We start from the raw sequence: 26,914 nt of genomic DNA, 5'->3' as shown, positions 1-26,914 counted from the left end.
GGAGTTGTAGTCTCTGCGCGGCCCCGGGCCACGTGGAGGCAGCCGCCGCACGGCGCATGCGCCCTCCAACTCGCTCGCAGCGCACGTCGTTTCGGAGGGGACCGCAGCAGAACCTTGTCATTCTGACCTGGGAAGCCCTAGTTTTCTGCCTCGGATCGTCTGGCAGGTGGGTCGTGAGGGACTGGTGGTCTCTAGGGGAGCGTGTGGGGGGTGGGGGTGGGGGGGAAGAGGGGGATCCCTCGCCTGGCACCAGCGCACTGCGCCCCCCACCCCAGACCCGGCCGACCTCCCCTTCCCCCCCTTCCCCTGCTGCCAGCTCCTGGGCCTGTCTTGCCGGCTGCACCACCTTTGCTCCTGCCCGGAGCTCCCTGACTCTGTCATTTTGCTGCATGGCCACATTAGGCGGAGCCCTTTCTGGGAACGGGCGTGTACCCCCTCTCCTTACACCCTAAAGCAGCCCTTTTCAACCTTTTTCATCTCCTGGCACACACGAACTAATTACTAAAATTCCATAGCGCGCGCACGCGCACACACACATATATATTATTTTTTGGTTTTGCTGGTCTGACGAAAATAGGTATGATTTTGATTCATTCAGACCAGGCAGCTATTGTTGTGCTGGCAGTTGTCATTTTTTATTGGCAATCTAAGGGAAAGGAGGTCAGTGCCCCTGACTACGGAGTCAGGTATTGAATGTTTTAGAAGTCCTCGCGGCACACGGGTTGAAAATCGCTGCCCTAAAGCAGAAAGGTGGGTCACTCCCAGGGGACGCGGAGAGCTGGGCCTTTTCGACCTGCCAGCCCCTCCCATGTTCCTTTCTCTTGTAGGGGCTGGGATCTGGTTTCAGAAAGGCAGATGGTGCCCTAGCTGGTTTGGCTCAGTGGATAGATATTTAATAATAATAATAATAATAAAAAGGCAGATAGTGATCTTGATCCAGCACATGGCCCCAGGGCTGTTTTCTTGGCAGGTACTCAAGACATGCGGTGTCAGAAGGGGTAATAGTTGGCTGAATATGTTTTCATTCTGTTTATAATGCATTGTAGCACGCTTCCCTCTTTCATGTATGCGTGCACGGATGCAGTCAACAAATAGATATTGAGCCCCTACTTTGTTCAAGACACCCTGCTAGGTGCTGGGGTGCAGTAGTGAAAAGGACAGGCAAGATCCCAGTCCTGCCCTGCTCCTAAAATGCAATATAAGAAAGTCCTGTTTACTCCCCCTCATTTTGTCCTACCTACTGCTAAGGTTTTGGCTTTTCTACTTCTGGCTCCAGACCTTTCAGAGCTTTTTCATTGTTTCATAATGTCATCTGGTACAGTTGTGAAATGTTGAAATACATATTAAATTTTTTTTTCTTTTTTTAAAATATTTTTTATTGATTTTTTACAGAGAGGAAGGGAGAGGGATAGAGAATTAGAAACATCGATGCAAGAGAAACATCGATCAGCTGCCCCCTGCACACTCCCCACTGGGGATGTGCCCGCAACCAAGGTACATGCCCTTGACCGGAATCGAACCTGGGACCCTTCAGTCCGCAGGCTGACGCTCTATCCACTGAGCCAAACTGGTCAGGGCTAAATTTTTTTCTTTACATTACAGTTAGAGCACATATTGTAGGGCATGTGTTGGCAAAAGTTATAGGTTATAACTGGTAGGTTATGCTATGAGTGAATTTCATTTCAAAATAGAAAACAGGTATTTGAAACTATTGAGGAAAAAAAGGGGGGGATGTCAAGTTTGAGAATTACTGAGTAAATCCATCAGGCTCCACTAGGTTTTTGTCCTTTATTTTTCGCCCTTCAAATGGAAATTTTTTAGCTGTTACAAATTAAAGGTGCCGCTGGCCTCATCTCAGTAGTAGAAATGAAAACATCAATAATTTATGTTCAGTTTTTGTAGAGGTTATATCAGAATAGTGTGTTCTATATTTCATTGATTCAAGTGGCTTATGTTCACCTAAGAATTTTCTTTAAAAGATTTAAAATACATATATATATATATATATATATATATATATATATATATTATTGATTTTTTTCACAGAGAGGAAGGGAGAGGGATAGGGAGTTAGAAACATTGATGAGAGAGAAACATCGACTTTTTGCAGTGTCAACATAGGTTTATGAATTAATTATTTGAAAGCGCAAACTGGAATGTACTAATATAGTCTCTTCCAACAATAAAACATTTTTTTTCTATTGAATCAGGTTTTTGGTGTTAATACCATTCATGGCTCCCCTAGAGATTGTCCTGGTTATGAATTTCTGTAGTAAATAAATATCACGATAACATTTTTATATCAATCCACCTATAAGAAAGATTTATTGTATATTGAGTTATGAATATTTATTATATTTATTTTTGAATGGCTGTTCCCTTTCCCTGTATTAATTTATTACTTTATTTCCAGAAATGTCTAATGCAAAAGAAAGAAAACATGCTAAGAAAATGAGAAACCAGCCCACCAATGTGACTTTATCCTCTGGCTTTGTGCCTGAGAGAGGTGAAAAGCACCTTAATGGAGGCGGGAAACCTTTCCGAGCTCAAAAACTAGGTGAGATACACACAGTGCTCTCTCCACTCCCATTTGGAGCAAATTGCTTTGGGTATTTTGGGGGTCATTCGTGGGCATGTGCAGAGTGGGGGAAAATTTCAGTTCACCCCAACAGATATTTTCCACTGTAATCCTTATTCCTGGTAAGAGTGACATATTTCTTTCTTTTCTTTTTTTTTAATATATTAGATCCTTCTTCTGGAGCTTCACGACAGCAGCAAGCCAAAATGGCCCACTATTCACCATCTAGGCCTGATGTGAATGAGCAATCTTCCTCCAAAGTAACGTTTAGAAAGAAGGGAGGATGGAAAGCGGGTCCCGAGGGCACATCTCAGGAGATTCCAAAGTACATAACAGGTAGGTGTTTGTAAAGGAGTGAGGTTTGGTTGCCCTGTGAGCTCTTTGTTGCTCATGCAGCCAGATTTCGAACGCCCTAGCTATGTCTTGGCCCTGCCCCCCTCTCTCCCCTCCTCCTGCTCCAAGCCTTTCTCCCCTCCCTTTGGATTTGAGCCTGATTGCTCTCCCTTCTTCAGTTCCTCTCCTTTTCCTTACCTCTCTTCTTAAAAGCCCTTATTTGTGAACTGTTCTACTTTGTCTTAAAATCTTTTCCCCACTCTCTCTTAAAATAGGAAATGCCATTTACACCCCTCGGCATGGAATTCTCCAAAGATGAAACCAAATTTAATGCACTTTCAAGGCAACCCAGATCTTTAAATTCCCTTCTCCAGGTCCTTGCCAGCTCATCCCCCGTCGCCCCACCACTCTTACCCCTACCACATGGCCCATACTTCTTGTACATACTGTACAGGTGCTTCTGGTTTCTCTGTATGCCTTCTTGGGGGAATTCACTTAACTTTCCCCAGCACTCTATTTACTATTTACTCTTTAAAAAAAAGTATTTTTCAATAAAGAAAACTATGGTCACATATTTGAAAAAAGAAGAAAATGTTAAGGAAAAAATCCTTGGAGTCAAAACCATTGTTAAAATTTTGTTTTTTCTTTGATTTGTTGTTTTGTTTTGTTTTTGGTACTAAAAGCTGGGATTGAACATTTTTTTGTTTTCTTGTGTGATTATTATACTTAAAAATGGTTGTTATTGTATTGCATGTGGTTCTCTGTCTTAAAAAGCTTTTTTTGTAATCTTGTCTTTAAAACTTTTTTTTTTTTTAATGAGAAAGTGGCGCCAAATTCTTATAGAAAACTTGAAAAAACAAAAGTTGAAGAGTAGTTTCACAATCTTATAATACAGAAATAACCACTAATCAGGGGTTGGGGTGGTGGATGAATCATAAGCTCATATACTTCAAATCTTTTTTTCTTCTGAAATGTGGCAGGACAGTGTTGATTCAAGGCTAGTTTTTAGTGACAGTCCTCTTTGCTTCGACAGCGTCTACTTTTGCTCAGGCCCGAGCTGCTGAAATCAGCGCTATGTTGAAAGCAGTGACTCAGAAGTCTTCAAATTCACTGGTTTTCCAGACTCTGCCACGGCACATGAGGCGAAGAGCCATGAGCCACAACGTCAAACGCCTTCCGAGACGGCTGCAGGAGATTGCACAGAAAGAGGTATACGGTTTACTTGGTGTAATGTTTAGGTTAGTAGTTCCTAAGAGAAAATGGGAAGTGTTAACCTAATAGAATTTGTTAAAATGAAAACCAAAAACAACAGGCAGACTTTGCATATTTTGTTCTCATGATTTATCCCCCTCCCACCTCCTTATCATCTACCAAATAGTTGTACATTACGGCTGCTTTTAAATATAACAGTTGGAACCCTCCCTTTTAAAAAATATTTTTATTGATTTTTCAGAGAGAGAGGGAGACATCAATGATGAGATTCATTGATCGGCTGTCTCCTCATGCCCGGTACTGAGGATTGAGCCTGCCACCTGGGAATTGAACCCATGACCTCCTGGTTTATAGGTCGATGCTCAACCACTGAGCCCTGCCAGCCGGGCATGGAACCCCTTTCTTTTAATGGTGTTAAAAAGTTGACATTTCCCTGTCATATTTAAAATATAATACTGACCTTCATGCCAGATAAGCAATTTTAACTCTGCATTTTGGGCTTAGAGTTGGAAGGTTAAAAAAATAAAAGGTAGCATCATTGCCTAGCACTTGCCTTTTGACTTTTTCAATGTTGAAAAATTGAGCTTGAATTTAAATTTTTTTCAAGTCTAATTGTTTTTGGCTTGGACTTTCTGAGATTGTCTAAGCTACCCATGTCTTTATTAGTTGATTCAGAATTTCTTTGTAATGTACCTTCTATGTACCAGTGCATACTATGTTGGTTGTAGGGTTAGAGTTCATCAAGGTCAAGTCCTTATTTGTAAGGGCCCACAAACTAATGAAGAGTTTTTTCCACATAAGTTTAGCTTGGCTATGGAATAGATGAATAGTAAAAACTACCCAGGAATTTCGTAGTTTCTAGACTTAATGTGAAGTCTGTTTCCCAATGCTAACATTTAGCATTTACCTCTCAGTACCTAACTGACATGAAATGTGTAGTTTTCCTCACTTCTATATTTTTGGTTCTAAATTTTAGATTTAGCTATAATCTTAGAGGTTAAAAAACAATACAAAATAACAACAAAAAGCTAGTATAGGGTGTATTCCCTGTTGCTCTCTAATATACTCTTAACAGCCACAATAAGCTTGCGTGCCTGTGGTGAACATGTTATAACTAGTCTAATCTTCGTTCTCCATGAAGCTTGCCCAGTTAGTAAGTGTCAGGATGCGCTTCCTCAGGTTTGACCACCTCTAAAATCTGCACTCTTTCCATTGCCCCCATCTCAGCTTCCATTGGGGAAGTCACCAAGTTAAACATTTAAGCAAACTAAAGTTAGTTTAAGTTTGAGTTCCTAACACTTAACTTTGTTTTGAAATGGTCGCACACTGGTTCTGCTTCTCTTCTTGAAACTACAGGCAGAGAAAGCAGTGCATCAGAAGAAAGAACATTCAAAAAACAAGTGCCATAAAGCTCGAAGATGTCACATCAACCGGATGCTGGAATTTAACCGTAGGCAGAGGAAGAACAGATGGTTAGAAACTCACATCTGGCACGCCAAACGGTTTCACATGGTCAAGCAGTGGGGCTACTGCCTCGGGGAGAGGCCGACAGTCAAGAGCCACCGGGCCTGCTATCGAGCCATGACACAACGTTGCCTCCTTCAGGTCTGCTTTCCAGTTGGTTTTCTTTTATATTTGTTTAGACCGTTTCTGATAGAACAGAACAGTTCGTGGTAATGCCAAAGCCCTATCTCTGAGATTATTTATTTTAAAAATAATTACTGAGCACCAGGCACTTTGCTAGATGCTGGAGACAAAATGTAAAGGTATTAGGGGAGACTGACATTAATCAAACAATTAGCCAAATAGGCAGTTGTAAGGGATACATAGAACACCATGAGCATGCGTAACAGGGGACCGAGAAAGCTTCCCCATGGAAGTGTTGTTTGAGCAGAGTTGTAAGGAATAAGAAAGTGGGAGAGTGGGGGAGGCAGAAGGAAGCCAGGTAGCAGGGAAGAATTGAACTAAATTCCACCCGACAAGAATGAAGAGAGTCAGAGAAGGCTAACATGAGGGTGAGGTCAGTTCTAGCGATCATGCGGGGTTTTCTTGGTCGTGCCCGAGATGTATTCAGCCTTGGTTCAGTAAGTAGTCATTGATCAGTCACAGGTATCTGAGAACCATCGATGGACCCTGAGCAGTCTTCGAACGCTGTTCCAGATGTTTATGATTCAGTGGGAGCCTGTCGTGAACGCTGGCTTCTCCACTTTCTGGTTATGTGGCTTTGTTCAGTAACAACTCTGTCCCACTGCCCTCGTCTGTGAAATCCAATAACAAATAGCACCTGGGTCATCAGGTGTTGGGAAGATTAAATGACAGTCCGCGTAAGGAGTTAGCCCAGCCCCTGGCACTTGGTAACGCTTTATTGACTGTACACTGTTATTATAGTTCTTTAACATATTGATTTTACTAGCTCAGTTTGATCTGTCTTTATCTTATTTAATTGGTAACCTCTTACTCTCATTTTCCCTTGTACCTTGTATCAGTTTGAATCTATATTATAGTCAAGAATGAGCATGGGAGAAATACGGTATAAATTATTTGGAGCATCATGACTCTCATTTCTAACGCAGATTTCAGGGAAGAATAAGTCTTTACTTAGAGGCAGCAGTTTTTACATTCTGCTTAGACCTTGTCTTTGAATGTGGGACATAACACAGATTTTTATTTATTTATAAAAAGTAGAAAACTATAACCTATTTAAATGAAAATTCATTTTTATTTTGATTCATATTGGTTTAAGAATATTTGCTGATGTAACAGGAACAGACAGGTTTCAGATTTTGACTTGTGGAATGATAGCTTTACATAGCAATCTGTTCTGTGTCTTGGACTCTGGGAGTTTTTCTCATGTGACTTGGCTTCTTGCAATTTCCCCGTGTAAAAGGCTACGTTTTTAATGATCTCTCTCTCTCTTTTTCTCTCTCTGTGCAGGATTTATCCTACTACTGTTGTTTGGAGTTGAAGGGCAAAGAGGAAGAAATACTAAAGGCACTTTCTCCAATGTGTAGCATAGACACAGGTAAACTTGTTTCAAATCTGAGTCCTATATTGGTCTGATTATTTCTTTCTTTCATGAAGACGTGTCAGTGCTGTAAGTGTTTGGTAATTTAAACATATATAAAAATGCATGAGAGAGTTTTTGTTCTCCATTGAGTATGTTAATTAAAGGAAAGCTTAGGGTGGCTTTTAAATCAGTTTTACCCTTGTCAAGTGTAAAGTGAGAAGGTCATTATGCTGATGGAGTGAGTTTAGGTAGGCAGAAAAGGAAAACTCATTAAACACTCATTCCATAAAATATTTATGGAGAACTTACTGTGTGCCACTTTGATCCAAGCAGTGATCAGAGCCTAGACTTTGCACCCCGACCCGGAGAGAGACAATCAATAATAGTCTAGCTGTCGGGAAATACTACTGCAGTCTCAACACTTGAAATAATGGGATTTTGTTTTCGTTTCTGTCAGGGTTGACTTTTGCAGCAGTTCACTGCTTGTCTGGAAAGCGCCAGGGAAGTCTCCTGCTTTACCGGGCACATCAGTACCCCCGAGGCATGCTGGGGCCTGTTTCATTCATTTGGAAGCCGGAGAGGACCCCTGGGGACACCTCTGAGAGCAGGCAGTTGTGGATCTGGCTTCACCCAACGCTTAAACAGGTACCATCCCTGAGCTTGTCTCCCCGTCACTCGTCCCTGCATTCTTGATGACTGTTGGAAATCAATACCATAGACATTTAAGTGGCGTATAAGTTTGGCTGGTAGCTTGGTATTTGAATGTAGGGAAGAAAGTTGCATGTATATTACATGAAGCAAATCTTGACCCCTCACTTTTTTTAGTAAGCCATAAGTAGAGATGAAAACCAACCTTATTAGGCAAATGGCATGAAATGTTGCCTTTGGATGAATGCTTCCACCATGCCTGAATTGGTTCCCTGGTGGCTAGGTGCTTGGTAGACCCTATTTGATGAGAAGTTGTTTTGATTAATTCTGAAGATTTTTAACACTGCATTTAGCTTAGTCTCTCTCTCTTTTTTAGCATACTCACTGCTTTTATTTGGCAGATGGTAAATTTTCTCCTTAAACTCATTTTTTTAAAATGATTTTTGTGTGAGAGAGAGAAACATTGACGCGAGAGAGAAACATTGATCAGTTGCCTCCTGCACACACTCTGACCAGGATCGAACCTGTAACTAGGGCATGTGCCCTGACCAGGAATCAAATCCGCTACCTTTTGATGTACAGGACGATGTTCCAACCAACTGAGCCACATCAGTCGGGGCTTAAACTCATTTTAAAATATTTGGTCAGAGCAGTCGTGTTGTTTTCATTAATCTTTGACATAATCCTTTTTTGTTTTGTTTTGTTTTGTTTTGTTCCAAGTGCCATGCACTACTCAGAAGAACCCAAACCCCATTTTGATAATGATGAATTTAGTTTAATTTGCGAAGGAATACAAATGTAAATTTTTAAAGGGAGGGGAAAAAAATAGACTAAACCACCTTAAATCTGTAACATATTTACATTTTAAACTTCAAAAGTAAAATGTTTACGTATGTCCTTAGGATATTTTGGAGGAAATAAAAGCAGCGTGCCAGTGTATAGAACCGGTCGAATCAACTACCTGCATCCCTGATCCCCTTCTGGCACCAGCCCAAGAAAAAAGTCGAGCGAAACTGCCTGATGAGAAAATTGGCAAGAAAAGAAAACGGAAGGACGATGGAGAAAACGCTAAACCGGTTAAAAAATTTATGGGGGACGGAACTAGAGCTGCACATGAACCGCGTTCTTGGAGCTCCTCTACCACAGGCATTGTGATCAGGTACAGGCGGCATTCGCTCAGAACATTTGCTTTGAAGTCTTCCTCTGCTTCTGCCTGTGGCCACAGCCGTCGTATATATCGTGGAAGTTTCCCTTTTCAGACTTTTCCTCTCTCTTTCAGTGATTTGACGATGGAGATCAACAGGTTCCGCCTGATCGGTCCCCTCTCCCACGCCATCCTCACCGACGCTCTGCAAGCTGCCGCTGTCCACACCGTAAGATTCACCGGGACTGTAACGATACGTTCCAGTCCTGTCTTTCCTCGCACACCTGTGACACTTCACATACCGTTTGGTAACATTTTGGGCCCTGGCCTATAAGTGTTTATTTCTCTCCGTACGCTTATGATCAAGGACTTTGTCATCTCTTACTTCTCCTGCATGAACAAATCTAAGTGAGTGTGATAAGTGAACCGACTTGTTCTGATTTAAGGACGAGTTATTCTTGCAGCTTGTGAGTTTGCAGAAGGGCCTTACCTTCTGCTCCATAAACAGGCAACAGAGCCCTTAAAACCCCCGAGTGTACGGCCATTTTTTTGTTTGTACTTGTGTGATGCGTATTTTCTGGGGTGAGTTTTAAGGTTCTGTGGCCGCTGAGAGGCAAGGAGCCGTGTGTCCCGTGCAGCGCTGTCTAGCAGGCCTTCCTGTGAGGGCGCCGTGCCTCTGTGCTGTCCAGGGTGGGAGGCCTGGCCATGTGTCGCATTGAGCTCTTGAAATGCGGCCAGTAGGACTAAGGAGCTTGCATTTCCACCTTTACTGAATTTTAATGAACTAGAAATTACATTCCGGTAACTGTGGCATGGAGACTGCACAGGTCCAGAGAGCGGAGACCAGATGAGCAGTCAGACGTTCCGGGCTCACGTTTGTCTTGCTGTGTCAGTGCCCTGCGCCTTTCAGTCCCTGTGCTTCTCACAGACTTGACATGGTCAGGTACGATGACAGATCTGAGCGGCGTTTGGGCTTTTAGAAGAAAAATACTTTAAAAGAGAAAGGCTACTTCTCTCTCTCTCTCTCCACTGTTTCCCCACCAGCCTCACCCACTCCTATTCTTGCCTGGTCTCTTGAATTGTGTCTGCGATAAAATCCAAAGCCCCGGATTTGACTGTGTAACCTGTGCCTTTCTGCTTTGTCTCTCAACTCTGCACCTCAGCCAGCCTGGCCTCCTTTCTCCTGGAGATTCCATCTCCTCGAGAGCCTTTGCACCTGCTTTTTCCCCCCACTTGCTTGAACATTCCACCTCCACCACTCTGCTTGGCTAAACTTCCTCATTCTTCAGGTTTCAACATCCATCTCATTTCCCTACAGAATCCTCTCCCAATCCCTCAGGGTAAATGATATCCCTCCTGTGAATTATATTGTATTTTGCACATTTCCTCAATTTGTATGGCGACCTCTCTTTGTGTATTTATACAGCATGGTGGCGAGGGCAGGGTCGTTCTGTTCTTTGCTCTGTCCGCAGTGCTTAGCACAGTGCCTGGCACGGACCAGGTGCTCTGCTCCAGCTAAACGAGTTGCAGAGCAAGGATTTGCACCTAGAGAGTTTGTTTCCAGGGCCTGTACTTGAAACCGCTAAGTGACGCTGCCTGAGTGTTTGTGAGAGACTGGCACATGTTACAGGAGCTTTTGAATCTAGGAGCACCTCCTGCTTTATTCAGTATAGGTGTTCTTTCTTGGCATGCGCGTGATACTCGAAGTGCTTTTGGAAACCTTGTTCAATTCCTGGATCTGCCAGGAAGAAATGTAAGTAAAATACTTGCATGTCTTATCTGAAATCTCTAGGCGTACGATAGTCGTCATGTAGCCTTTGGCTAAAGATTTCTTCAAAAGGTATAGGTTTGGTTTTTCCTTGGTGAGGAAGGTTTTATTGCTTAAGTTGCTGGTGATGAAGTTGGCAATAGAGGGAGAGGAGCAAGGAGCTCTTGCAGGCACTGTGCACAGAGGCCTCAGTGTGAAGTGGCTCAATCTTTCTGAAAGCCATGGCTGTTTTTCTTAGTATGTGAAATCCTTTTTTTTTTTAAAGGTCTCACACATTTATTACTGAACCAACCTACTATTGCAGGAAAAAAAACAGAGCAAAATCATGAGTCCATTAATTTCCCAATTAAAATGTCCCAACTGTCCAGACAGTAGCGGTCTTTTCTATCATTTAAAGGTGTAGGCAACTCAGTCATGTAAAGGTGTGGGCAACCTGGATACAGCAGAAATATGTGAGTCATCTCTCATGTGTGATTCCTCATAGGCCCAGTTTGGTTCTTCTCCAATGTCTCCTCTTGGAGCTGAACCTGATTTTATTTCCGGTTTCATCTGAATCCATTGGGGATGGGCCGAGTCTGCTTTTGTTTCTTGGCCAGGAACCTCTTGGTCCTGAAAGTCTGTGGGAAGACATGGTGAAGGAGAAGCGAACGCACCTGGATGGCGGAGAAAGAGAGAGAAGGAACTGAAATCCTTTTTTTAAAAAATACTTTTATTGATTTCAGAGAGGAAGGGAGAAGGAGAGAAAGAAACATCAGCAATGAGAGAGAATCATTGATCGGCTGCCTCCTGCACGTCCCCCACCGGGGATTGAGCCTGTAACCCTGGGGTGTGCCCTGACCGGGAATCGAACCGTGACCTCCTGGTTTCTAGGTCGACACTCAACCACTGAGCCACACTGGCCGAGCATTATGTGAAATCTTGACAGAAGTGTAGTACTCTCTTCTTGCCTCTGATTAGAAGGATAGCTTCTAATTAGAAGGATAGTTAGCCTGGTGCTAATTACTGTGTGAAAATAGTGACAGTTCCGCTGGTTCTTCCCTTAAAACGTTCATTCCCACATGCGGAAAAAAGTGGAGGGGGTCAGAATCCCAACCCTAACACGATTATAATGTCTGGTTCATTATTGGTCGGTAACCAGGAGTTGCTGTTTTTCAGGAGGGAGAGGACACAGAGGACACTCCGCACCATTGGTGGACTGAAACCTGTAGGAATCCTGACACGGTTTCCCTCCACCACAGACAAGAGGCCGTGTTTGACTTGTTGGGAGGTATGCGCAGGGGATGCTATGCTGTGCTGGGAAAGGAGGGGGCTGCCGGACATGGGCAGGAAGGCTGCCCACGGGCGGTGGTGCTTTTTAACTTTAACTCTTTGTTGTAATATAGCGAGAAAGCAAGTCAGAGAGTGAATAGGGAAAACACTATTTGAGTTTGCTTATGAAACAACAAACAAAGGCATTCTGATATTACAGTCAGTGCATATACCAGGCACTAAACTGAAATTGATTCTTAAGTGGACATGAGTACTTTTGTGTGTGAAGCTACGATAGTCATCAATGAAAGAAACATGTTTCTGTTTGTAAAATGTCTATAATGTTAAATGTTTTTCATAAAGAGAAAGTTTCTCTTTATGAATGTTAATTTATTCTCTAAAAGTATCAATGGGAAAAAAAGGAAAAACATGTTTTTTGTTGTTGTTCATCCTCACTTGAAGATATTTTTTTCCATTGATTTTTAGAGAGAGAGTAGAAGTAGAGAGAGAGAGAAACATCGATGTGAGAGAGACACATGGACTGGTTGCCTCCTGCATGTGCCCAAACAGGGCTAGTGATCACACCTGCAACCCAGGTATGTGCCCTTGACCTGAAATCAAACCGGGGACCCTTTGGTGGGAGGACTGATGCTCTAACCATTGAGCTTTACCGGCCAGCATGGGAATACATGTTTTCAAGTAAAATAACCCAAGATGAAAGTTTTATTAGAAAAATTTGAAAAATACAAGCAAATATGTATACACTGTGAATGCCTCTTTTTAAACTTGCATTTTATTGTTTGTTTATTGCTCAAGGAATAACATCACCAGCAGAAATTCCAGCAGGTACTATTCTGGGACTGACAGTTGGGGATCCTCGAATAAATTTGCCTCAAAAGAGGTCCAAAGTTTTGCCCAATCCAGAAAAATGCCAAGGTAAAGTTCTTGAAACATTCCTGGTTTTCTTACTATTTTGAGCAGTCTAGTCCCAGTTGTGTTAGTGACACCTGTGCAGTAACTTCACCTCTAGGAAATGAGGGTGATCTTTACCTGGCTACTTTCAAGGTGGTTATGGCCACAGGAGGTGTGTGTGGGAGTATCGTTTAGCTGTGTAACACGTAGCCTGATCCTTATGTTCATTTCACTGCTAGTATCTAGTAAAACCTGTCTTTCTGTCAAATGGGTTCTCTGAAAATGCCTGGCGTTTCAGAATTTTCATATGAGGAAGGGATGTGCACCTGCAGCTGGTCTTGTGCTCATTGGAAGCCTCTGTCTGACCAAACAGATGATCCAGGTTCGAATCCTGGCAAGGCCATCCCAGGTGCTGGAAGGTAAGATGTCTTGGTTTAGACTCAGTTGAGTGGCCCGAGGGAGTTGTTTGGCTGGAGTGGCCTAGGAGGGTGTGTAGGACTGGCTAAAATTTTAGTCTCATCTGGGACATGCAGTGGTTGTGATAATGTCTTATTGTATTTGCTGTCATTTAAGTATGGTTTTTTTTTTGGGGGGGGGGGGGAGAATCATTAAAATTACCTTGTGAATTTTTGGAGAAAAATATAGGTGTTATGACTATAATTTTTTTTTTTAACCTCCATGCATAGTTAGCTAGCTTATTAAGGGCTTAGTAAATGATTCTATCAGAAGGTCAAATGAAAGGTGGATTGAATGAGAGGAGTTTGAAGATACATCGGTAAGTTAGTTAATTATGGAGTCTCAGACTTTAATCAATGAGGTGTTGCTTCTTTCTTTTCTTTTTCAGTAGCAATATGCTCTGGTGCAGCCATGAAAACTGCAGCGTCAGCCACACCATTAAATGGTGACTCCCATAATAGCCTTAAAGCTGTAATTTAATTCTACTCAATTTCTCTTGCTTCCTCAAATTCTTTTTTAAAATAAGGCAGTTTTATATTAAAATGCTTTCTAAGGCTTTATATTAATTCTAGAGGCCCGGTGCATGAATTTGTGCACCAGTGGGGTCCCTCGGCCTGGCCTGCGGGATCAGGCTGCAACTGGCTCTCTGGGGTCCTGGATTGTGAGAGGGTGCAGGCCAGGCTGACAGACCCCACCAGTGCACGATCGGGGCCAAGGAGGGATGTGGGAGGTTGGCCAGCTGGGGAGGGAACCCGGGAGGGCTCCAGGGTGTGTCTGGCCCATCTCCCTCAGTCCTGATCGGCCGGACCCCAGCAGCTAGCTAACCTACCGGTCGGAGCGTCTACCCCCTGGTGGTCAGTGTACATCATAGTGACCAGTTGAGCAGCCTTAGAATATCATTAGCATATTATGTTTTGATTGGTTGAACAGCCGACCGGTTGACCGGACACTTAGCATATTAGGCTTTTATTATATAGGATTATTATATAGGATGAATCAGTTCAAAGAAAATGAAAGTTTCTCAAACATTTAATTTCTATTATAAAAGCTTATCCTTTTGTTAGTCATTGTGGACTTTCATTAAAACCGATTTTAAGTGATTTCTTTGAAGAAGTATTGATTGGCATGTGATCTAGATAAAGAAGTAAACTTTTGAGAGATCCAGGATGGCAGCAGAGTAGGTGGAAGCTACACTCACCTCCTCCCAGGACCAAACTGGGATTACAGCTAAACATAGAAGAATCATCCTGAATAACCAGCTGAAGTCTAGCTGAAAAGAAGTCTTATAACCAAGTTATTCACAGAAGAAGCCACATTGAGACTGGTAGGAAGGGCAGAGAAGCAGAAAGGGCCGACCCCACTCCCAGGGCTGCGGCAAAGGTTCCAGAGGGATATCTCAGCTGCGGGGGTTCTCCCTGAGAAGCATGGGGTCTAAACCCCCTGACGGGCTCCCCAGCCCACAGCAACAGGGCCCGGAAGAGGCGCCCACATAACATCTGCCTGTGGAAAGTAACGGGGTTGTTGTCCGCCAGAAAGAGATGGGAGTCCTCTAGAGATACAGGCACCCTCTTAAAGGGCCAACACACAGACTTTTGTTTGTAGCCACTCACCCTGTGCTCTAGGGAGGGAGGGTGGAGTGGACTAGAGGTGCATGAGGAAAGACTGGAGTTTGTGGCTCTGGGGAGGGAGCTGAAGGGAGAGCCGCCAGGTCCCTATGCTGAGTCCATCTCCCACACTCCAGGTGCCGCCTTCCTTCTGTGGAATCAGCCTGGGGAAAGCAACAGCCACCCCCTCTGGGCTCCCTCTCACCCCTCTCTGTGGAGCTTATGCCCTGCTGAGGAGTATAGCCCGAGGCCCTTTCAGTGCCGGAGTCTCACAGGCAGCCAGCGGGTAGAGGGGGCTCTTGGGGTATCTTGGGACTTCTGCTAACCTGATCCGGACCCGATGATGGTAAAAGCCTGCTTGGGTGCACAGCTTGTTCCTTCCCACGCACACCCAGGCCCGACACTGGCAGCCACACTTGGTGGATCACTTATAGCTCCAAACAGGCTGCTCAGGGTAGGTCACAGGTAGCGTCTGATTTGGGCCTGCAGCAGAGACTCCCTCCCAAGAAGCCCAGAACCAGCGCACCCAGTGACCAGCTTCGGACAACACGAGAGCAGGGTTACAAGCAGCACACCCAAAGGGAGATACCGCAGGCACCAAGCCCCGCTGAGGCAAGTTCGCTTCGTGTGGTCAGCCCGTGCACAGCAGCTTGCAGGCCATGGTCGGGGTTGAGACTCACAGTCGGGCAGCCTGCGGGTCGATCCCGTGCACGAACGGGCCAGTAGCAGTCAAGACTCAATTATAACAGGAGGGCCCACATAACCCACTCAAGGGACATTCCCGGAGTACCCAGCTCAGGTGATCAAGGAGGCTGCACCGCTGGGTTCCACACGACACCTACTACATAAGGACACCCCCCGAAGACTGGGAGTCACAGTAGACCTATCTGATACAAACACAATGAGGCAGACAAAATAGAGACCTCACCTCACCCCTATCAGAATGGCTCTCATCAATAAATCAACAAACAGGAGTTGGCGAGGATGTGGAGAAAAGGAAGCCTTCGTGCCCTATCGGTGGGACTGCAGATTGGTGCAGCCAATGTGGAAGGCAGTGTGGAGTTACCGCAAAAAATACAAAATGGAGCTGCCTCACGACCCAGCGAATCCACTTCTGGGAAAGTACCTGAAGAAACCCGAAACACTAATTTGAAAGAATATATGCACCCCTATGTGCATTGCAGCGTTATTTACAGGAGCCAAGATCTGGAAGCAGCCCGGGTGTCCAGTAGCTGAGTGGATAAGAAAGCTGTGTTCCATTTACATGACAGAATACTCCTCAGCTATAAAAAAAGGAAAGAAATCTTACCCTTCGTGACACCATGGATGGACCTGGAGATGATTATGCTAAGTGAAGTAAGCCAGTCAGAAGAAGACAAGTACCATATGATTTCACTCAGATGCGGAATTTAATGAACAAAATGAACTAACGAGCAAAATGGAGACAGCCAGAGAGAGCAGGCTGACAGTTTTTAGAATGGGGGCAGGGGTGGTAGTGGAGGGATTGAGCATAAAAGGAAGAAAAAGAGAAAAAAAACTCAGGAACATGGACAACAGTGTGGTGATTGCCAGGACGGGGAGAGGGGTAGGAGGAGGTGGAGGAGGGTATAGGGGGTAAAATGGTGATGAATGGAAACTGGAATTGAGGTGGTGAACGCACAAAACAGTGTACAGAGGATTGTTGTATAATTGTGCCCCTGAAACCTGCATAATTTTGTTAACCAGTCATCCCGATAAATTCAATAAAAAGGAAAAAAAGAGAAGTAAACATTTTTTTTTCTTAATCTTCACCTAAGGATATTTTTCCCATTGATTTCTAGAGAGAGTGGAAGGGAAAAAGAGTGGAGGGGAATAGAGACAGAGAGAGAAGCGTTGCTGTGAGAGACACATCAATTGGTACCCTCCTGTGTGAGCACCGACAGGGGTAGAGGATTGAAATTGCAACCCAGGTACATGCCCTTGACCAGGAATCGAACCCTGGACCCTTTGTTATGTGGACCGGCGCTCTAACCACTGAGCACCCAGCCAGGACAAGTCAGCTTTTTAAAGAGGTTGCGTTATACTGATGTTATTAACACATGTAATGTATCGTTTAGAAAGTTCAGAACTGAAGTTAGCCCTGGCCAGTGTGGCTCAACGGTTCGATTTCCTTTCAAGGGCATGTACCTGGGTTGTAGGTTCGATCCCTAGTCCCAGTCAGGGCTTGTGGGGGAGGTAGACAGTTGATGTGTCTCTCCCACATCTCTCTCTCTCTCTCTCTCTCTCTCTCTCTCTCTCTCTCCCCCTCCCCTACCCCCCCTACACTCTTTCTAAAAAGCAATGGAGCCCTAGCTGATTTGGCTCAGTGGATAGAGCGTCAGCCTGCGGACTGAAGGGTCCCAGGTTTGATTCTGGTCATGCCTGGGTTGCGGGCTCCATCCCCAGTGGGGGTGGTGTAGGACACAGCCTATCAGTGATGCTCTCTCATCATCTCTCTCTCCCTCTCCCTTCCTCTCTGCAATCAATTAAAAAAAAAAAGCAACGGAAAAAATATCCTCAGGTGAGGATTTAAAAACAAACAAAAAACTAAAGTTAGAAATATACTCTATTCTCCCCTGAAATCTCTCACATTATGGCCCAGTCACTTCCAACTTATGTTTTTTCCAGCCGTCAGACCCACGCAGGTATGTGCCTTGGAGTGGCCCTTCTGTGTTGGCATTTGAGGACCGTAGTCGAAACTCATGGATTGTCTGACTTTTTCTTTTAATTTTTCTGTCCAACAAAAGTAGATTTTGGAAGATTTTTCAGCCCCTGAGTGATTACACGACTGTAGGAAGTCTCTACTATCCATGTGTATGTTCCTCACCGGAAAAGTTCCTCCTCTTTCCCCCCGAGGGTTCATCATGGTTGGCATGGTGTGGCTTCTTTAAAGGAATGAAATGATAATGTTTCACAGGAGATATGCTCCTTTTAAAGGAAGGAAACAGTATGTTCAATAGGAAGGGGCTATCGGAGACTTGAAATAATAGGGCTAAAGAAATCATACCTGTTGTCTCGGCACCGTTGGGCCAGGAGTAACATAAAGAGCCCGGAAGACAGCAGTCGGAACAGGGCTTGTGGCCCAGCTGGCATGGCTCAGAGGTTGAGCATCCACCTATGAACCAGGAGATCACGGTTCCATTCCTGGTCACGGCTCAATCCCCAGTGGGGGGCATGCAGGAGGCAGCCGATCAGTGATTCTCTCATCATTGATGTTCTATCTCACCCTCTCCCTTCCTCTCTGAAAGCAATAAAAATGTATTTAACAAAAGAACATGGCTCGTGCTGTCTGCGTATTATCGTCTGCCTCTGCGGTGGTTCCTAGCCTTCGATCATCCTGACTGTGGGATTAGGCGGGTATTTAAAGGCAGTTGCATGTGGTATTTCTATCTTCTCCACTAAACGTAAATGTTCAAAAACTAAGTGTAGGAGCCTTTGCTACTTCACAGATTATGAAACCAACTGTAAGAATAATTTCTAGCCAAGCGTATTCTTCTAGAGAAGTAAGTGCCGATCAGATATTTTCTTGTAACAATGGGCACGTTTAGACTTTGACTTCACTGACCTCGAGGATGTGGTTTGAAGGCTCTTTCTTTTCCCTCTCAGATAATGAGGAAGTTAGACAGCTGCGCCTGGAGGGTGTGCCCGTGGAGTGTGCGCATAGCTTTATTTGGAGCCAAGCTATCTGTAAGAGTGTCACAGAGAATAAAATGTCGGATCAGGTAACTAATGGTGTAAGGGTTGTTGGTAAAGTCATGAAGACAGGTTGAAGTTCGTCACTCGAGAGGACGTAAAGGTTGCTTTGTACTCTGTAGAGTCCCGTAGACTTCCTTTTATTTTCAGACAATTTACTGGTCCCTTACTTATGATAAATACTTTGTTTGTTTTTTTGTTTGTTTGTTTATTTTCTGTTCTTAAAGAAAAAGAATCCCTAGAAAAAGTTAACACAGAGACTTTTTCTTGAAATGATAATCTTAGGATTTAAATACATGTCTTTCTTTTATTGTTTTTTCCCCCCATTAAGTGTTCTATGTCTTTGTTGATTTATATGTTCTCCGGTCTTTAATTAGCCAGTGATTGTGCTCCCACAGGTATTGTATCAGGTGATGGGGGAGATGACTGTTAGATACACTCAAAGAAGTACAGGCCGCAAAGGAAGCCCAAAGAAGGGAGACTAAGCCCAGACTCTAGAAATCAGGGGAAGCGTCCTGGACGGAGGGGCTGGTGTTTGAGCTGACCCTCAGGTGGGCTGTTAGAATCAACCAGACCTTTTGGGGGCCAGGGGCCGAGGCTGCAGTGGAGAAAGGATTGCTGCAAGTGAGAATGAGCAGGGGCCCAGGCCAGATTCAGGACCGTGTGTTCAGGAATCTTCAAATAGATCAGTAGCTTGGACTCAGAGATGAAACTGAAGAGGGAATAAGGACCAGAGCATAGGAGACCTGGGGGCACTTCAGGGATCTGGACCGAAGACAGAGGGCACCATGGAAAGGTTTAAGCGGGGCCGTGACATGATGACATTTCCCTCTAGCAGCACAGTGGAGGGTGGAGGGGACTAGGGGTGGGGATTTGGGTGGAGGAGCCGGAGAGAGGGCTTGTGATTGGATGGCCTTAAAAGAGACCCTGGAAATAGCCCTTAATGTAGGGCACGACGTGGGCCTGAATTGCCGCTGTGCCCTGGAGTGCAGGGCCACAAATGTGTATTTATCTGGAGGGTAAAATTGGCAAGACTCAGTGGTTCATTGGAAGGTGGGTGGTGAGAAAGGAGGAGACGGTCTGGTTTGGGTTTGGGAGCTCAGCTAAGAGCCAGAGCCAGGCCTGACCTGTCCCAGCTGTATCCTGAGTCCTAGGAAAGCATTCGGCACATGGCAGGTGCTCAGGGCATATTCGAATGAAAGAGTAAATGAATGACCAGTAAATGTTTGCACGGGTGAATGAATGAGGGAACGAACTGTGAGCATCATGGCATCAGATGGCGGGGAGCGAATGCAGTGGGAAGGACGAGTGTCAACTTGGATAATTGAGTTGGAGGGGCCTCGGGACTTCCAGGAGCAGATGTGTAGGAGAGAGGTTTCGATCCCAGGAGCCAAAGTCGGGGTGAGGGAGAGAGATTTTTGGAATCACCAACAGGTAGATGGTAGAGGAAACTCAAGGAGAGAGAGAAAAGTGAAGAAGGAGACTTGGGGTCTGGTCCTGGCGCGGAGGCGTCCGTGAGGCGGCAGTTAGCTGCAGCGTGAAGGCCGCCCTCGGACAGTTTCTCATTGAGTGAGTGGGAGGCCTCTCCCTACCCGTTCATCTCTTTGAACAGCTGGCGAGAAAAGTCTGGAAGAATGGTAGCTACTCCCTGCAGTCTTCTATTTCACTTTTTTTGGGGGGTGGGGGGGAGCACCTTCTATTTTGAATCCTTAAGACTGGGTGAGAAATATTCTCAAGGGAGAAGTTGTTAATTGTGCCTTTTTTTTTTTTCTTTTTACTTCATGACAAATCTTAACCAAAGTAAATGTAGGGACAAAGTATCAAAATATAAGATTAACCCTGAGATGAGAAATTAGTGGAATGCATGTGTATTTTGTAACTTTGAATCCTCTAGTATATTCTTGCCCATATTTAAGGTAATTTGCCATTTCTAACGAACCACTTATATAAAGGAAAATCGTCGTAGGAGGGACTACTTTGTGCTTAAAATAGCTCACATGTATGTTTTTCTTGTGTTTTAAAAGAGCACGTAACTTCCTAAAGCTACTTGTAGGGAGACCCAGTAGCATCTCCCAGAAGACTAGGGTTGTTTGTCTTGAATGATTTTCTCCCACTGTAGGACTTAAACCGGAAGAGAAGTGAATTGCTGGTGCCCGGGTCACAGCTGGTTTTAGGTCCCCACGAGTCCAAGATCCCTCTGCTTTTGATTCACCAGCCGGGAAAAGTGACCGGCGACGGCCGACGCGGCTGGGGAAGTGGCTGGGATGTGCTGCTTCCCAAGGCCTGGGGCATGGCTTTCTGGATTCCATTTGTAAGTGACTTTTTTGTTCCGACCAAGAGTTGCGACATTTAAAGTACATCCCTAATCAATACCCAGGGCTGAGAATGTTCCAGACGTGACGCACACCTTAGAAACTGAGCGCTATTTTTCTGCCCTCTGAGCTAAATTCCTGATACATAAAGTCCCTGGAGCCTGGGTTTTATTAATAAGAGTTGTGCTGACATATTGTGAATATTTGAAGTTTTAAGAGTGGCCTGATAGTTTAAAATTTTAATTATTTATTTTAACATATACATTTCTTTCAGATCTATCGAGGTGCACGGGTGGGAGGACTAAAAGAGACTGTGGTGCATTCCCAGTATAAAAGGTCGCCTTCCATCCCGGGGGATTTCCCAGACTGCTCTGCTGGGATTCTCTTTGCTGAAGAACAAGCCAAGAATCTTCTTGAAAAGTACAAAAGGTGAGACGCTGCCTTCTCGAGGTTGGTGGTGCCTTCAGAGGAAGAGAAGTGCCTACTCACACTGGCCCATAACGTTGGCAGTGGCTTCGGTAACTCTCGCTATATAATATGGAGTTTTCGTAGGCTTTTCCTTGAGTTCAGCGTTACCGAGACACAAGTAAGTCAGGAGAGTGTCTCATGTCGGGTGTTTCTAGGCCCATCCAGAGCGGGAACCCTTTCCGTAGTCCTTTGCTTACGTTGATGGTGGTGGACACCTACAGTGTGGACATGAGTTCCCACTTCCAGTCCTGCCCCCCTCAAAACGGAAATTGAGTTTTTTATAACTGATTATAGAGGTGATACATCTGAAATTTCAGTGAAACTACGAAAACATAAAAAAGTACTTTATACACTGGAGTATTTTTTTAAAATATATTTTATTGATTTTTTACAGAGAGGAAGGGAGAGGGATAGAGAGTTAGAAACATCGATAAGGGAGAAACATCAATCAGCTGCCTCCTGCACACCCTCTACTGGGCATGTGCCTGCAACCAAGGTACATGCCCTTGACTGGAATCGAACCTGGGACCTTTCAGTCCGCAGGCCGCCGCTCTACCCACTGAGCCAAACCGGTTAGGGCGACACTGGAGTATTTCATTCACAGAGATAGGCACTGTCTTTACATTTTAGGATCTATCCATCTAGATATCTTTTCTCACCGGGGGGAGTGGGCAGGGAGGGGCTTTATTTCCTTTGTCCTGTGAAGTCAGGCCAGCACCGGACCCTGTGGTTCTAGCTCCCCTGCAGGCTCCCGGAAGCACGCTGTGGCCTCTGCGGTATCAGCCAGCACCTGGCGCACAGTGGGTCTTACTCCCTGTTACTTTTTGACTGAGAAGGGAGCGAATACTTGAATGTTGTAGTTCCATGACTGTGAGCTGCACAACTGTGCTTTCCTGTTCACGGCTGCAAGCACAGAGACCGGCTGCTCCCTGCCTGCTGGGGTCAGTGAGAGCCAGAGCAGGCCCTGCTCTCACCAGCTTGTGGTGTTTCTCAGAGCTTCCCCCTCACTCAGACATCGCTGGAAAGGTCCGTTGGTGTCACCCTGTGGAGGGCAGTTTGGAAATATCTGTCAAAATTGCAAATGCTGCCCGGCCGGCATGGCTCAGTGGTTGAGCGTCAAGCCATGAACCAGGAGGTTAAGGTTCGATTCCCAGCCAGGGCACATGCCTGGGTTGTAGGCTCGATCCTCGGTGGGTGGTGTGCAGGAGGCAGCGGGTCAGTGATTCTCTCTCATCATTGATGTTTCTATCCCTCTCTCCCTCTCCTTTCCTCTCTCTGAAATCAATTTAAAAAAAAAAATTGCCAATGGTAAAAATACTCTGCGCCTCCACAGCCAGGACTGTATCCTGTGGAGACACTTGTCCTTGTGAAACCTGTTCAAAGTCATTCATTGCAGCTCTGTTTGTAGAAGCAAAAGCTTAAAAATAAGCAAACTGTCCTGCAATAGAGGACTATCTTTTTACAAAAAGAATGGGGATCTCTTGATGTACAGGTGAAATGATCTCCAAGATACTTTGTTAAGTGAAAAAAGTAGAGTTAAGCAGAAAAAGACTATGCGGTGTGCCACCATTGTGTAAACGTGGGCAAAAGTGAAAGAAGTATGTACGCATCTGCTCTGTGCACATGACGCGTCTCTGGAAGGATGTGTGAGAAACTGATTTTGATGCTGTCTCCAGAGGGCAGCTGGTCACTGGGGGTCAAGCGTGAGAGAAAAACCTCACCGCCACCCCTGTGCCCTGAGAGCTGAGAGCCCGTCCATGTGCACGGGCATCATTGCACGGCTCCGGGACGCGCCCTTGTGGTCTCTGGGAACGGCACTCCCTGGGGCTGTGCAGTGGCCACAGGGGCTACTTGGTGGACTCATCTATTAAAATAAAAACCAGAGGAAACAGAAAAGCATGGCTAGTGCAGTTGGTTATTAATCTTTACTAGAGGCCCGGTGCACAAATTCATGCACGGGTGGGGTCCCTCGGCCTGGCCGGAAATCAAGGCCTATTGGGGGGCCGGCTGGCTGGGGGGGAGGAACCCCGGGGAGGTTGGCTGGCTGGGGGTAGGGGCCATGGGAGGCTGCCAGCTGGCAGGGGGGAGGGACGCAGGAGGTTGGCTGTGGGAGCACACTGACCACCAGGGGGCAGCTCTTGCTTTGAGCGTCTGCCCCCGCTGGTCAGTGCACATCATAGCGAATGGTCAACCGGTTGTTCGGTTGTAATGGTTGCTTAGGTTTTTATATATATAGATTATATTTCTTAGAAAACTTTCTTTTCTATGTTTGTTTTCTTAAATAGAGATATAGTACAGTGGCTATAGTTATTTTAATCGCCCCATCCTAAATTATTCAGAATTGGCTCTCCTCTTTGGTTTTCATTAGACGCCCTCCTGCAAAACGGCCCAACTACGTTAAGCTGGGCACTCTGGCGCCATTCTGCCTGCCCTGGGAGCAGTTAACGCGAGACTGGGAATCGAGAGTCCGGGCCCAAGAGGAACTGTCTGGAGCTTCCTCCCCGAGTGGTGGGGAGAGCGACTCGAGAGACCAGGCGCCCTGTGCTCCCACGCCTGGAGAAGCTGCTCAGGGGTTTGGTGGAGGGGGCACAGCCCTGCACGACTCCAGTGAGCCCGAGGGAGCGATGGACACAGAGTGTCCAGCTCAGGCCGGGACTGAGCAGGTACCAGGGCAGGATGCCCGTGGCCAGCTCTTCTGCGTTCTCAGGTGAGTGCACACGACTTCCAGATATGTTCTAGGTCATCTCTTTTAATACCAACCAGGCTACAGGTGTAAACGTAACCACTGTTCCTTGATGCAAGGCCCAAGTCAAGTTTGGACTCAGAGAGACCCCATGGAAACGGCCACATCACATTAGACGCTAACTTACGAACTGATTTGAAAAATTATCATCCATAGACCCAAACCAAGAGTTTTTTTTTACCGACATGTTTCAGTTAGTCTGCTCACAAAGCAGTACTTTCACGAGTGTATGTGAGGTGACGACCGCTGCAAACTCCGAGTGAGCACTGTTTGCTTTGAATCACTGAATTTGATTTCTTGTCATTCCTTTTGGATGACCTGAATTTGTGGCCGATTAGGTACCAATTCATTGTGATATTGTCATATCATAGACGATAAAATGTGTTCTACTCAGTCCTGCTGCAGGCATTAGATTTTGCTTATCAGTTACCCTTTATTCGGATATTTATTTATTTATTTCTCTGATTTTTTATAAGAAGCACTCACCCCTCTTGCCTTATACTTTTTTTCCCATGTAACTTCCTTAGAATTTCTTTTTTCTTTTTTTTTAATATTTTTAATTGATTTCAGAGTGGAAGGGAGATGGAGAGAGGGATAGAAACATCAATGGTGAGAGAGAATCACTGATTGGCTGCCTCCTGCACGCCCCCTACTGGGGATTGAGCCTGCAACCCAGGCATGTGCCCTGACTGGAATCGAAGGCAGGACCCTTCAGTCCGCAGGCTGACACTCTATCCACAGCCAAATCGGCTAGGGCCCTTAGAGTTTCTTTTTAATCAAAATATCAGTTCCTCCTTACTCCTCTCACTGTGATTACAGCCTTAGATTCTACCCCACTGTCTTATTTTTCTCTGCCTTCAACTTCTTAAACCTTTAGTCTTTCTCAGAACAGTAGACACATAAAAAGTAAAATATGAATACAAAAATGCATTCATGTTAATTTTTAATTTCTTAAAAACATTAATGGAGTTTTGATCCTTTCCCACAGAGTATAAAAATTAAATTAACTCTCGCTATGCCTAATCTTCTAATTGCATATTTTCTCCTTGAACAAAATACCCTCAAACGTGTAGGAGTAGAGCATCGCTGAAGCAGCTGTCAGCCTGGTGCCGGCCCAGTTCTGGGGACAGTCGGGCGGCCCGGCGAGCTCCCGGCCGGGGGCAGCAAGAACTGACCGCAGAGGCCCGCCGGTCCCTCCTGGCCCGCTTCCCCAGGGCCCTGGTGTGGGTCAGCCTGTCCCTGCCCGGGAAGGGCAGCCCCGAGCCGCACGCCATGATCTGTGTCCCAGCCCAGGAGGACCTCCTCCGGCTCCGCCGGGACCGGCTGTACCGCGGGCCCCAGGAACCCAAGCACAGCGACCCGTTCAAGAGCCAGACCCGGAAGCAGAAGGAGAGGCAGACCCGCGAGAAGAGGCGGCACCTCGGGCGTGCTGCCTCGGAGGGCCTGGCAGAGGCGGGCCCTGCGGCGGGGCCCCCGGCTCCGACCCTGGGCCTGTGGCCAGGCCCCCTCCCCGACGTGACGGCCCACTGCTCCAGAGTCCTCCTGGGCTTCGTCACCCGGGGAGACTTCTCCATGGCCGTCGGCGGTGGGGACGCCCTGGGCTTCGTTAGCTTGACGGGCCTGCTGGACATGCTGGCCGGCCAGGCCGCCGCCGAGAGGGGCCTGGTGCTGCTGCGGCCCCCCGCCTCCCCGCAGTACCGGCTCGCGAGGATCGTGGTGGAGGTGTGAAGGCGGGCGTGCGTCCTTGCAGGGGACAGACCGTGGAGGTGTGAAGGCGGGCGTGCGTCCTTGCAGGGGACAGACCGTGGAGGTGTGAAGGCGGGCGTGCGTCCTTGCAGGGGACAGACCGTGGAGGTGTGAAGGCGGGCGTGCGTCCTTGCAGGGGACAGACGGTGGAGGTGTGAAGGCGGGCGGGCGTCCTTGCAGGGGACAGACCGTGGAGGTGTGAAGGCGGGCGTGCGTCCTTGCAGGGGACAGACCGTGGAGGTGTGAAGGCGGGCGTGCGTCCTTGCAGGGGACAGACGGTGGAGGTGTGAAGGCGGGCGGGCGTCCTTGCAGGGGACAGACCGTGGAGGTGTGAAGGCGGGCGTGCGTCCTGGCAGGGGACAGACGGTCCCGTCTGCCTGGTCCCACAGCTGGAAAGTTTGGTTTGAGCCATCTTCTGTTTTGAAATGTCATGTGAAACTGCTTGGAAGCGAGAATAAAAAAAAAAGATGCATCATGCACGTGGATGAGATGGATGAGATGTTTACGTCATTCCAGTCACCTCACTGATTTCCATCCTCTGTCCCCGCTGTAGGGCCTTGGAATACGCAGCACATATTTCTATTACGATTTCTTGGTCTGTGTCGTTCTTGCTGGAAACCATTAGCAGCTTTATGTTTCCTCGCCCCCTTTGTCATGGGAAACCACGGGTCTGTTTGGAAACCTTGTCGCCGTGTGGTAGGCAGGGTGGTAGAAGAGCATTTTAAAAATATGTTCTATGAAATGTGTCAAACCCCTGCCTCCCCCCCTCCCCCCGCAAATAGAGTGAGAGATTCCAAGGTCAGATTGATTGGGGAAACGGGTGAACACAGTTAAGCATTTCTTTTTAAAGGACTCCTGGAACCTCCCATGTGATAACGGACATTGTGAATCTCCAGGGTATTGTCCATCGTGTTTTCTAAATCTTTTTGATCCCAAACTCCTTTTGCAAGGAGTAGCACAGGGTAGGACCCGTGTCCTCGGGAACGGGCTTTGTAACCATGGCCTACGGCTCGACGCTCACCTC

The 26,914-nt window shown here is 46.1% G+C and overlaps 1 protein-coding gene across 3 annotated transcripts; it reads left to right on the top strand.

The window, feature by feature from the left end:
• Positions 1-12: 12 nt before the first annotated feature.
• On the top strand, positions 13-26,380 carry POP1 (POP1 homolog, ribonuclease P/MRP subunit). Of its 3 annotated transcripts, none has more exons than XM_059672141.1 (17): positions 13-166; positions 2,414-2,557; positions 2,747-2,914; positions 3,945-4,120; positions 5,480-5,728; positions 7,058-7,145; positions 7,588-7,775; positions 8,681-8,937; positions 9,058-9,151; positions 11,846-11,957; positions 12,755-12,874; positions 18,535-18,650; positions 20,741-20,932; positions 21,208-21,362; positions 23,770-24,108; positions 25,218-25,857; positions 26,210-26,380. In XM_059672141.1, the coding sequence occupies exons 2-17, from the start codon at positions 2,416-2,418 to the stop codon at positions 26,222-26,224; spliced, it is 3,051 nt and encodes a 1,016-aa protein (XP_059528124.1). In that variant the 5' UTR covers positions 13-166; positions 2,414-2,415; the 3' UTR covers positions 26,225-26,380. The 3 variants fall into 3 exon arrangements, with proteins under 3 accessions (XP_059528124.1, XP_059528123.1, XP_059528122.1); XM_059672140.1 differs by having other exon boundaries at positions 25,218-25,866; positions 26,219-26,380; XM_059672139.1 differs by lacking the exon at positions 26,210-26,380 and having other exon boundaries at positions 25,218-25,917.
• The last annotated feature ends 534 nt before the right edge of the window (positions 26,381-26,914 follow it).

Source organism: Myotis daubentonii, chromosome 17 (assembly GCF_963259705.1).
Source record: "Myotis daubentonii chromosome 17, mMyoDau2.1, whole genome shotgun sequence".
NCBI classification, from domain to species: domain Eukaryota; kingdom Metazoa; phylum Chordata; class Mammalia; order Chiroptera; family Vespertilionidae; genus Myotis; species Myotis daubentonii.
The sequence above is the reverse complement of the archived record's forward strand: the minus strand, read 5'-3'. Positions and strand labels throughout refer to the sequence as shown.